The sequence below is a fragment of the Gobio gobio genome (genome assembly GCF_949357685.1).
Source record: "Gobio gobio genome assembly, chromosome: 20".
NCBI classification, from domain to species: Eukaryota; Metazoa; Chordata; class Actinopteri; order Cypriniformes; family Gobionidae; genus Gobio; species Gobio gobio.
In genome coordinates, this window is record NC_137113.1 from 7,507,937 (window position 1) to 7,520,998 (window position 13,062).

A 13,062-nucleotide genomic window follows, 5' to 3' on the forward strand; every position below is an offset into this window, starting at 1 on the left:
GAGCTGCAGGTGATGTTTTTTCATCCATGCTGAGATGTCCGCCAGACAGCTGGAGATTCTTGCAGCTACTGTGGGGTCGTCTGGTTGGAATGAAAGGTAGAGCTGAGTGTCACCAGCATAGCAGTGGTATGAGAGGCAATGAACCTGTATGATGGGTCCCAATGATGTAGTGTAAATGGAGAAGAGGAGAGGTCCAAGCACTGAGCCCTGAGGAACCCCTGTGGTCAGCTGATGTGCTTTGGATACCTCCCCTCTCCAGGCAACCTTGAAAGACCTACCTGAGATATAGGACTCAACCCAGTGGAGTGGAATCCCTGTGATGCCCAGTGATGAAAGGGTGGACAGAAGAATCTGATGATTGACCATGTCAAAGGCAGCAGATAGATTGAGGAGGACAAGGACTGATGATTTGGACTCAACTTTTGAAATCCGCAGGGCTTCAGTGACCGACAGTAATGCAGTCTCTGTAGAGTGGCCCCTTTTGAAACCTGATTGGTTGATGTCCAACTGATTATTCTCTGAGAGGAAAGATGAAGCTTGATTGAAAACAACGGGACGGGTTGTTGTCATGTGAGGGACGGGTTGTTGTCATGTGAGGGACGGGTTGTTGTCATGTGAGGGACAGGTTGTTGTCATGTGAGGGACGGGTTGTTCTCATGTGAGGGACGGGTTGTTGTCATGTGAGGGACAGGTTGTTGTCATGTGAGGGACGGGTTGTTGTCATGTGAGGGACGGGTTGTTGTCATGTGAGGGACAGGTTGTTGTCATGTGAGGGACGGGTTGTTGTCATGTGAGGGACGGGTTGTTCTCATGTGAGGGACGGGTTGTTGTCATGTGAGGGACGGGTTGTTCTCATGTGAGGGACGGGTTGTTGTCATGTGAGGGACAGGTTGTTGTCATGTGAGGGACGGGTTGTTCTCATGTGAGGGACGGGTTGTTGTCATGTGAGGGACAGGTTGTTGTCATGTGAGGGACGGGTTGTTGTCATGTGAGGGACGGGTTGTTCTCATGTGAGGGACGGGTTGTTTTCATGTGAGGGACGGGTTGTTTTCATGTGAGGGACTGGTTGTTCTCATGTGAGGGACGGGTTGTTGTCATGTGAGGGACAGGTTGTTGTCATGTGAGGGACGGGTTGTTCTCATGTGAGGGACGGGTTGTTGTCATGTGAGGGACAGGTTGTTGTCATGTGAGGGACGGGTTGTTGTCATGTGAGGGACAGGTTGTTGTCATGTGAGGGACGGGTTGTTCTCATGTGAGGGACGGGTTGTTGTCATGTGAGGGACGGGTTGTTCTCATGTGAGGGACGGGTTGTTGTCATGTGAGGGACGGGTTGTTCTCATGTGAGGGACGGGTTGTTTTCATGTGAGGGACGGGTTGTTTTCATGTGAGGGACGGGTTGTTGTCATGTGAGGGACTGGTTGTTCTCATGTGAGGGACGGGTTGTTGTCATGTGAGGGACGGGTTGTTGTCATGTGAGGGACTGGTTGTTCTCATGTGAGGGACGGGTTGTTGTCATGTGAGGGACGGGTTGTTGTCATGTGAGGGACGGGTTGTTGTCATGTGAGGGACGGGTTGTTCTCATGTGAGGGACGGGTTGTTTTCATGTGAGGGACGGGTTGTTGTCATGTGAGGGACGGGTTGTTGTCATGTGAGGGACGGGTTGTTGTCATGTGAGGGACGGGTTGTTGTCATGTGAGGGACGGGTTGTTGTCATGTGAGGGACGGGTTGTTCTCATGTGAGGGACGGGTTGTTTTCATGTGAGGGACGGGTTGTTGTCATGTGAGGGACGGGTTGTTTTCATGTGAGGGACGGGTTGTTTTCATGTGAGGGACTGGTTGTTCTCATGTGAGGGACGGGTTGTTGTCATGTGAGGGACGGGTTGTTCTCATGTGAGGGACGGGTTGTTGTCATGTGAGGGACAGGTTGTTGTCATGTGAGGGACGGGTTGTTGTCATGTGAGGGACAGGTTGTTGTCATGTGAGGGACGGGTTGTTCTCATGTGAGGGACGGGTTGTTGTCATGTGAGGGACAGGTTGTTGTCATGTGAGGGACGGGTTGTTGTCATGTGAGGGACGGGTTGTTCTCATGTGAGGGACGGGTTGTTTTCATGTGAGGGACGGGTTGTTTTCATGTGAGGGACGGGTTGTTGTCATGTGAGGGACTGGTTGTTCTCATGTGAGGGACGGGTTCTTGTCATGTGAGGGACGGGTTGTTGTCATGTGAGGGACGGGTTGTTGTCATGTGAGGGACTGGTTGTTCTCATGTGAGGGACGGGTTGTTGTCATGTGAGGGACAGGTTGTTCTCATGTGAGGGACGGGTTGTTGTCATGTGAGGGACGGGTTGTTGTCATGTGAGGGACGGGTTGTTCTCATGTGAGGGACGGGTTGTTGTCATGTGAGGGACGGGTTGTTGTCATGTGAGGGACGGGTTGTTGTCATGTGAGGGACGGGTTGTTGTCATGTGAGGGACGGGTTGTTGTCATGTGAGGGACGGGTTGTTGTCATGTGAGGGACGGGTTGTTGTCATGTGAGGGACGGGTTGTTGTCATGTGAGGGACGGGTTGTTCTCATGTGAGGGACGGGTTGTTGTCATGTGAGGGACGGGTTGTTGTCATGTGAGGGACGGGTTGTTGTCATGTGAGGGACGGGTTGTTCTCATGTGAGGGACGGGTTGTTGTCATGTGAGGGACAGGTTGTTCTCATGTGAGGGACGGGTTGTTGTCATGTGAGGGATGGGTTGTTGTTATGTGAGCGACTGGTTGTTCTCATGTGAGCGACTGGTTGTTGTCATGTGAGGGACAGGTTGCAGGAATTCTGTAAGTGATCTGTATCAGGATCTGGTACTTTTGTCCCCTTTGAAAAACGTCAGGAAAAATACAAACTTCAGAGAAGTCATTTTTTTTAGGTTCTTGCAAGTCAGGAACTATGTTTGATCCTACTTAAACAGGTTTGCAACAGTTAGTCCTTCTTGTTTTGACACCTGCCTTAAGGACTATTTTAATAAAGGGAAAATGATATCCTGCATTTATAATACCATCCAGGCCTCCCAATTTACTTCAATAAAAAGTTTATGGGAGGAAGAATAAGCATCAGAAATTTCAAATGACTTATGGGCGGATAGTCTGGAAGAGATTAATAGATGATCTATGAACTCCAGACATTGCCTCAGTTCAAAATCTTGCATAGACTACACTACTCTAAAACAAAATTATCCAGAATATTTCCAGGTATCTCTCCAAAATGTGACAAATGTAGGACGGCTGATGCGACCCTGGCTCACAGTTATGCATTATGTCCCAGTCTTTAAGACTTTTGGCGCAAGATTTTCAGTGTCATCTCTGAAATCAGTAATCAATCTATTGAACCAGATGAGTTTTTAATTGTGTTTGGTGTTTCAAGACATGAGGTTGGTCTGTCAAAGTCACAACAACAATGTCTTTCCTATGGACTTTTAACGGCCAAAAAGCTTATTTTAACAATTTGGAGAGGTTTTTTTTAAGAGTTTTCTAAATGTTGGAATACGTGCATTGGGTTTGCATGTATACTTAGTCTTAGGTGGTATGTGCATATGTACACTAAAAAAAATGGTGCTACTATATGGCACTAAAAGTGGTTCTTGACTCGTAATCATAGGGGAACCACTTTTGGTCACTTTATAGCACCATATCTTAACAGGTTCTGTTTGGTAGCGGTGCTATATAGCACCTCAGTCATCCCAAAGAACCACTGAAGAACCAAGATTTGGTGCTATACAGCACTTAAAGTGGTCCCCCTATGATTACGAGCATATAGCTATATAGCTCCATTTTATAGTGCATGTCAAGTCAAGTCAAGTCAACTTTATTTATATAGCGCTTTTAACAATGTAGATTGTTTCAAAGCAGCTTTACAGTGTTAAACAGGAAAATAATGCAGCATAATTTTATTCAGCTGTATAGCCATTCTGGAAAAATTTCAAGTATCATACAGTGACAGTGTGGGCTTTAGATCAATAATTTGATCAGTAATTTAGTTTAAATGGTTAATTTAGTTTATTATTTAGATGTATTTCGATGTTTAGTTGAAAAATTTAGTGTCCCCAACTGAGCACGCCAAGCCAGAGGCAACAGTGGCAAGGAAACCAAAACCCCATTAGGTGACCTAATGGAGAAAAATAAACCTTGGGAGAAACCAGGCTCAGTCGGGGTGCCAGTTCTCCTCTGGCCAATTAACAAACAGCGTATTATTATTATTATTCTTATTCTGGCAGTTTTACAGCTCGGAGGTCATAATAGATCAGAATATTCGAGGGACCGGGGGCAACATGCTGGAGACGGGTTTATTGAGGATGATGTTGATTAAATAATTATTAAAGTGCAATATTCGAATGATCGGAGGCAACACGCTGGAGACGGATTTATTGAGATGCCGTGTCGATGAGGCAGTTTCAGGGGGAGTCTAATCACGGTCTCCCAGACACTTCGGGGTCCTGTGTTGGTCTTCTCTGGGCGCAGGTCCACCATCTGATCTGGATACGGCCCGGATCCAGCTGACTGCAGTAAACCTCGGGATAAAACAGAGAGACTAACATTAGCGTAGATGCCATTCTTCTGATGATGTAACGAGTACATCAGGTGTTATGGGAAGTGTTCCCGGTTCCGGCTGACCTAGTTAATGCAGCCTAACAATCATTTCATTGAAAAAGTGTTTTATGTGTATGCCACAGTAAAGAGATGTGTTTTTAGTCTAGATTTAAACTGACAGAGTGTGTCTGCTTCCCGAACAATGTTAGGAAGACTGTTCCAGAGTTTAGGTGCTAAATAGGAAAACGATCGACCGCCTGCAGTTGATTTGGATATTCTCGGTATGATCAACTGGCCAGAATTTTGAGACCGCAGTAGACGTGATGGAGTATAATATGTTAAGAGCTCGCTCAAGTATTGGGGAGCTAAACCATTAAGTGCTTTGTAAGTAATAAGTAAGATTTTAAAATTTATGCGATGTTTAATAGGCAGCCAGTGCAGTGTTGACAGTACTGGGCTAATATGGTCATACTTCCTGGTTCTAGTAAGAACTCGAGCTACTGCGTTTTGGACCAGCTGGAGTTTATTTATTAAGCGAGCAGGGCAACCACCCAGTAGAGCATTACAATAATCTAACCTTGAGGTCATGAACGCATGAACTAACTGTTCAGCATTTTGCATTGAGAGCATGTGCCGTAATTTAGATATATTTTTAAGATGGTAGAAAGCAGTTTTACAGATGCTAGAAACGTGGCTTTCAAACGAAAGATTGGTATCAAAGAGCACACCCAGGTTCCTCACTGACGACGAGGACTTGACAGAACAGCCATCAAGTGTTAGACAGTATTCTAGGTTACTACTTGTGGAGCTTTTTTGTCCAATAATTAAAAATTCAGTTTTTTCTGAATTGAGTTGCAGGAAATTACCAGTCATCCAATGTTTTATATCAGCTATGCATTCCGTTAATCTTGTGAATTGGTAAGTTTCTTTAGGGCGTGAAGAAATATAGAGCTGAGTATCGTCAGCATAACAATGAAAACTAACGCCATGCTTCCTAATGATATCTCCCAGTGGTAGCATGTACAGGGTGAAGAGTAGCGGTCCTAGCACTGAGCCTTGTGGTACTCCATACTGAACTTGCGATCGGTGTGACATATCTTCATTTACTACTACAAACTGATAACGGTCGCATAGGTATGATTTAAACCATGATAATGCAATTCCACTAATACCTACATAATTTTCGAGTCTATTCAAAAGAATGTTGTGGTCGATAGTATCAAATGCAGCGCTAAGATCGAGTAACACTAATAGAGAGATACAGCCACGATCGGATGATAAGAGCAAATCATTTGTAACTCTGACGAGAGCAGTCTCAGTGCTATGATACGGTCTAAATCCTGACTGGAAATCCTCACAGATACCATTTCTTTCTAAAAAGGCACATAATTGTGAAGACACTGCCTTTTCAAGTATTTTTGACAGAAAGGGTAGATTTGAGATTGGTCTATAATTGACTAAATCTGTAGGATCAAGTTGCGTTTTTTTAATAAGTGGTTTAATAATAGCCAACTTAAAATTTTTCGGTACATATCCTAATGACAAAGATGAATTAATGATATTAAGAAGAGGATCTATGACCTCTGGTAGCATCTCTTTTAATAGCCTAGTTGGTATAGGGTCGAGCATACATGTTGTCGATTTTGATGATTTAACGAGTTTAGCCAATTCTTCTTCTCCTATAGCAGTGAATGAGTGTAATTTTTCCTCAGTGACACTACAATGCTCTGTCTGATGTGATGCTGTATTAGACGGCTGCATGGTTAAAAAAATTTTCCTAATATTATCAATCTTACATGTGAAGAAGTTCATAAAGTCATTACTGCTGTGCTGTTTACAGTCATCAGAAGTTGAAGCTTTATTTTTGGTTAATTTAGCCACTGTATCGAATAAATACCTTGGGTTGTGTTTGTTTTCTTCCAAGAGAGTTGAGAAATAAGCAGATCTAGCAGTTTTTACAGCCTTTCTGTATGTGATCATGTGCTCTTTCCACGAATTACGAAATACCTCTAATTTTGTTTTCTTCCAGCTGCGCTCCATTTTTCTGGCTGCTGTTTTAAGGGCCCGGGTGTGCTCGTTGTACCACGGCGTTGGACTATTTTCTTTAATCTTCTTTAAGCGCAGAGGAGCAACTGTGTCTAAAGTACTGGAAAAGAGAGAGTCAATAGTTTCTGTTGCAACATCGAGTTCTTCTATACTATCTGGGATGCTGAGCAGATGATACTGATGAGGGAGATTATTTAAAAAGCAATCTTTAGTAGCAGCAGTGATTGTCCTGCCATTTTTAAAGCGAGGGGGCGGCTTTGCAACCTTAGCTAAATTAAGTATACATGATACTAAGTAATGATCTGAGATGTCATCGCTCTGCTGCAGAATTTCAATGGTATCAACATTTATTCCATGTGACAATATTAGGTCTAAAGTGACTCATGTGTACATATGTATGTATAAATATGTGTATATATAGTCAATACCTGCAGAAGAACTATAGCTTTTGTTAGATTTTTGTTTACATAAGGAAAATACGGAGGATCTTGAGATTTGATTTCTGTTTAGTTTATCTGTACTCTATATATTTCTCCCAAAAACAAAAAAAGAACTTATGTAAAGAAGTCTGAGGAAGTAAAGCTTTTTTTAAATGTCCACTCCTTGGTAGATCCCATGCAACAAGTGTACATGACTATTCAATTGTTTAATTTTAAAATTGTTATTTTTTGTTTTCACAGACCCCTGCTATCACTACACTGTGCTGGACGATTCATGGAGAGCCACCAACAATCAATTACAATTAGCATATTACAATGAACTTACCTCTAAAGTATTGTGTGACCAATCGGTCAGTTGGCACGGCTGGTATCGTCTCTTCATTCAGGGTCAGAGCGTTCAGATGCCAGACACATGTGTTGATGAGCGAAGCTGTGGTACTCATGCTCCACTGTGGCTGAACGGTCCACACCCACGAGTTGAGGATGGAGTGGTCACTCGAGCTGTCTGCGGTAACTGGTTGAGTAACTGCTGCTCTTTTCAATCCAATCCCATTAGAGTCAAAGCCTGTCCTGGCAATTACTACGTCTATGAGTTTGTGAGCCCAGTAAACTGCTATTTGACATACTGTGCAGGTAAGCATATTTTGCTTTCACCCATGTACTATGAGTATTGTATTACATCTATGTGTTTGTTTGACCATCTGTTTTGGTAAAGGAATTAATGTGACTTGTAATTGATATATCTGTTTATTAATTAGTATACATTAAATGTTTTGCAGATGTTAGGAACATTACCATCAATAATGCTACTGTCACTCCAAACACAACTGTGGCAGGTAATGTATATGCTATAGCTTCTACTGACTGCTGAAGTTTTGATTGAATAATGTAACATGAAAATGGATGATTCAGTAGTGGTGTGTTTGTGTCTGTAGACAAAGACGGCAGATAAAGAGTGTTTGAAATTTACAGATGCAAAAGAAAAAAACTAGTCCCTGTTCAGACAATCATGTACATGTACAACTACACATACCCAAACACACCAAAAGTTTCCCACATTCATATAAAGGGGAAACTTCTTACCAATGAAAACAGAAAAGTAAATTTGAGTCAAATCAAGTATAAACACATAAAATTCCTGGGACTTTCCTGACGTGAATTAACCGTTAATTCAAAATGGTCCATTCATGTCAGAAAGGTCCTAGGAATGGGGCATCATCCCCTGTGATTTACAGGATGAGAAGCACCCCTCTGTCAATTTGCTTATATTTACCAAGGTGCCAATATGCATCACTTTGGCATTTGTTTTACACAAAGTATCTTTTTTACACACCTTTTTTTTTACACTAAATTACCCCCCCCCCCCCCCCCCCTATTCATTTAATAAACACCACCCCACCCCCAAAATCATTTTTGAAAGTGTATATCTCATGCCCTGTCAGCATATGTCAGCAAACACTGGAAAAAAAATTGTGACACTGGGATAATACATTTATACCACTGTTTATGGGGAGACCTGTATATTGGAGAGTTTTGGGTAGGCGGTAATTGTTTTGTTGTGTTGTAAAGAGAAGACACGAGAGCTGTTCAAGGTATTAGCCATCATCGTTTTATCTGACTTGGCCCCGCCCCGTAACCCCAACATTACATTTATGCTTCAGGGTGTCAATAGGTGACTCATTAATTACGTATCATGACATCTCCCTTTTTTTTTTCTTTTTTTTTTAAGGTTTTTTATTCTGCAGACAAACAAAAAAAAAACTTCAGTCACCTTGTATATAACCCCCCATTACAAAACGAATGTGTATCACTGCACATCATAACTATACAGCATTTTTTTTTTTTTTTTTTTTTTTTTACATCTGTCAGGCTTTCATTTAACCGAACACTGTCCTTTGAACTGTGACTGTATAAACTTAAGGAAAAAAATCATAGAACTACTCCTCAATAAGCCTTCTTGGTTTTGAGACAACTCGTCCACTCGCCGTCTTCATAGGTAGACTTAAGAGTTCGGTGGGGCTGACATCTCCTTTCCCTGTTTGAGTGTCCATTTCATGTTCTTCCTCTTTGTTGTCACACCCATTTTGTTGAGTCACATTTTGATTGTCTGCGTCCTTCCTTGGTGTGTCTCTTTGTTCTTTTGATTTCATTAAAAACTTTCTGTTCCTTCTGTACACCTGCCCCTCAGGTGTCTGAACAACATAAGATCTTGGCTGCTCAGAAAGTCCAATAACTTCAGCTGGATTCCATGTGCCCTCTTGCCATATTCTTACATTGTCACCAACCTGAAGTTTCTGAAGAGGTTTGGATCTTTAGTCGTAATATTCCTTCTGCTTCTTTTGCCTGTTTTCTAACACCTGCTGGACTGGGTTAGTTACCATGCTAGGCTTCAGCAACTCTGATTTCATCGGAAGTCTTGTTTTTAATCTTCGACCCATCAACAGTTGGGCTGGAGATGCTCCAATATCCTCCATGGGTGTGCTTCTCAGGTTCAACAGACACAGGTAAGGATCTTTTCCATCAGCCTTTGCCTTCTTTAGCATATGTTTAACAGTCTGAACTCCTCTTTCCGCCATTCCATTCGACTGTGCGTGAAGGGGGCTTGAGGTTTTGTGCATGAATTCCCATTCCTTCGCAAAAGCTTGAAATTCACGTGAGCTAAACTGTGGCCCATTGTCTGAAATTACTGTTTCAGGAACACCATGTCTGGCGAATTGTGACTTCAGATGGGTAATGACTGTTGTACTTCTTGTATCTGATCTCAACCACTCTACTTCGATGAATTTGGAGTGATAATCCACTAAGAGTAGATACTCCTGTTGGTCAAAGGTAAACAAATCAGCTCCTATTTTCTGTCAGGGTCTTTCAGGAACACTGTGTGGATGTAGTGGCTCTTTGGTTTGGCGTTTCTGGTAAGTGCTGCACACATCACAGCTGTTAACCATCTCTGTTATGCTTTGTGACATTCCAGGCCAAAAAAAGCACATCTCTCGCTCGCCGTCTGCAGCTTTCTATGCCTAGATGACTTTCGTGAATTCGCTTTAGCATTTCTGCTCTCATTGATGCTGGAACTATGAGCCGTTCTCCTTTAAAACAAATCTCCATCCACCACTGATATTTCCTCTCTGAAGTTCCAATATCCTTGTATTTCTTTTGCTGCTTGACTCTTCCTTTCAGGCCATCCATTTAGCACCGTCTCTATGAGTTTTTTCAGTATCACATCATTTTTTGTTTCCTTTTTTAATTCATCTAGTTTCTCAGTTGACACAGGTAAGTTTGACATTACCATATGCACTTGAGCTTCTATTTCTTGATCAGGAGAGCCGGTCTCAGGTAAGTACGCTCTGGATAATGCATCAGCTATATACATCTCTTTACCTGGCTTGTACTGCACATTCACTTGATATTTTTGTAGTCTCATCAACAGTCTCTGTATTCTAGCTGGAGTGCTGCTCAACGGCTTTTTCATTATTGCTTCCAGCGGTTTGTGGTCGGATTGTACATCAACCTCTCTTCCATAAACATACTGATGAAAACGTTCTGCTCCGAACACAATCGCCAACATCTCCTTCTCTATTTGCGCGTAACGCTGTTCTGTTTCGGTCAATGCACGCGATGCGTAAGCCACTGGCTTGTCTTCTTGAAGTAAAACAGCACCCAGTCCGCTTTTAGATGCATCGACAGAAAGTGTTACTGGTAGACTGACATCATAGTATCTGAGCAAGGGGGCCTCAGTGAGCATTATTTTCAATTTGTTGAATGCGCGCTGATGTTCCTCCTTCCATTGCCAGGCAACGTCATCTCTGGTCAGTATACGCAATGGCTCAGTGTGCTGTGACATGTTTGGAATAAACTTTGCGAGGTAAGTGACCATACCAAGAAATCTTTCCACATCCTTTTTGCATTCAGGAGTAGGTATTTTTCTGACTGCCTCTATTTTGGTCTCATCTGGTTTCAAACCATCCCGTGCAAAGATGTGACCGAGATATTTGATTTCCTCTAAGCCTATCTTGCATTTCTCCTTATTCAGCTTGAAGTTCTTGATCCTTGCCCTCTCCAGCACTTGCTTCAGTCTGTTATCATGCTGCGCTTTTGTTTCTCCCCAGATCAAAAGATCATCAATATATGTCTCAACGCCTTCAATTCCTTCAAAAAGTTGTTTCACTGTCCTGTGGAACACTTCTAGAGCCGAGTTGACCCCAAATGGGAGACGTAGGAATCTGAAGCGGCCAAAAGGAGTGTTGAATGTACAAAGGCGAGAGCTGGCTTCATCTAATTTGAGTTGCCAAAAACCTGAACTTGCATCCAACACTGTAAAGTATTTGGCTTTTGAGAGTCTACTTGTTATTTCTTCTACCGTTGGCAACTGATAGTGTTCTCTCATTACTGCTGTGTTGAGATCTCTGGGGTCTAAACATATTCTTAATTTCCCATTAGACTCTTCCACAATCACTATGGGGTTGACCCACTGAGTGGGCTCTTCAATTCTTTCTATTACTTTCAGTTTTTCCATTCTGTTCAATTCTGTTTTCAGGTTTTCTCTCAGGGTCACTGGAATTTTCCTGGGCGGATGAACTCTCGGAATCACATTTTCATCTATTCGGATCGTGTGCTCGCCCTCCAGGCAACCTATGCCCTCAAACACATCAGCATACTCTGTGAAGATATCCATCTTGTCACTTTTGCTCAATTCCATCACTCTCTGTATGAGCCCCATTTGTTCACATGCATTAATTCCTAATATTGGTTTAGCGTCTGATTTCACCAAAATGAATTCCAGTACATGAGTTCTCTTTTTGTATTTCACTGTCCAGTTACACTTTCCTTTCACAGGTATCTTGTCTCCAGTGTAAGTTGACAGTTTCACATTTGTGGGTCTGAGTATGTTCTTTTTCCCAATCCTTCGCAGCAGGCTGTACGGGATTACATTGGCTTGCGCACCAGTATCAAGTTTAAATTTTACATGTTTGTGCTCCAGTTTCAAGTCAACTGTCCATTCATCTGTCCCTGTCTGCGTTTGCACTGCACCGACGAAGAGACTAGGTCTCTGTTCTGTGACGTCATCATCCACTGCGTGCACTTTTTCCGATTTACACATCTTAGCAAAGTGATTCATTTTATCACAGTTCTTGCACTGTTTGCCATATGCGGGGCAATTGCGTGATGCATGCTCTGTTCCACATCTTTTGCAATTAAAAGTGCCTGCTTTGTCTTTTTCATTCGGTTTGTATTTATTTCGTTGCTCGTTTTTGCGTGTCTGCTTATGTTTCACTGCATCAACGTGCTTGCTTTCACGTGCAGAGGCACATGCGCTGCGATCTTCGTCATGCATTTGCTTCATTTGAGCTTTTGTCATTTCTGACGCGATACACAGCTGAGTAGTTTTTTCGAGACTAATGTCAAATTCTCTTAAAAGTCTCTCTCTCATGGCATCTGACGTGATTCCACAGACAACTCGATCTCTTATCAGAGATTCCTGCAACAGTCCAAACTCGCATGATTTCGCCTTTAGCTTTAGTTCTGTGATGTATTGGCTAATGGGCATGTCACCTTGCACACACGTGAAAAACTTGTATCTCTCATAGGTTATGTTCTTCTTTGGGTTACAGTACTCTTCAAATTTCTCCATTATTTTCGACAGATCTTGTTTATCGTTGTCTTCTTCGAACGTGAAGGTATTTTACACTTCAACCGCTTCATCTCCGGCAACATGAAGAAATAGTGAGGACTTTACCTTGTCTGTCTTGCTAGCGCTTCCCGTTGCGTCTAGATACAGCTCAAATCTTTGCCGAAATCTCCGCCAGTTTTCTGACAAATTATCGTGCAGTAAATCAAGTCCTGCAGGTGGCTTTAATCCTTCCATCTTCGTTATTCTTTTCCTTGCTTTGTTTTATTCAGTACTTTACTTCTGACACCATGTTTTGTTGTGTTGTAAAGAGAAGACACGAGAGCTGTTCAAGGTATTAGCCATCATCGTTTTATCTGACTTGGCCCCGCCCCGTAACCCCAACAT

At 42.6% G+C, this 13,062-nt stretch overlaps 1 protein-coding gene across 1 annotated transcript in view; it reads left to right on the forward strand.

Moving 5' to 3' along the window:
* LOC307143794 (uncharacterized protein) overlaps positions 1-13,062 on the forward strand; it is a 35,238-nt gene that overhangs the window by 11,003 nt on the left and 11,173 nt on the right. The window contains exons 8-9 of the mRNA XM_079845557.1: positions 7,290-7,682; positions 7,829-7,885. Of these exons, the coding sequence (XP_079701683.1) occupies positions 7,290-7,682; positions 7,829-7,885 (450 nt within the window). The remainder of the gene's footprint in view (positions 1-7,289; positions 7,683-7,828; positions 7,886-13,062) is intronic.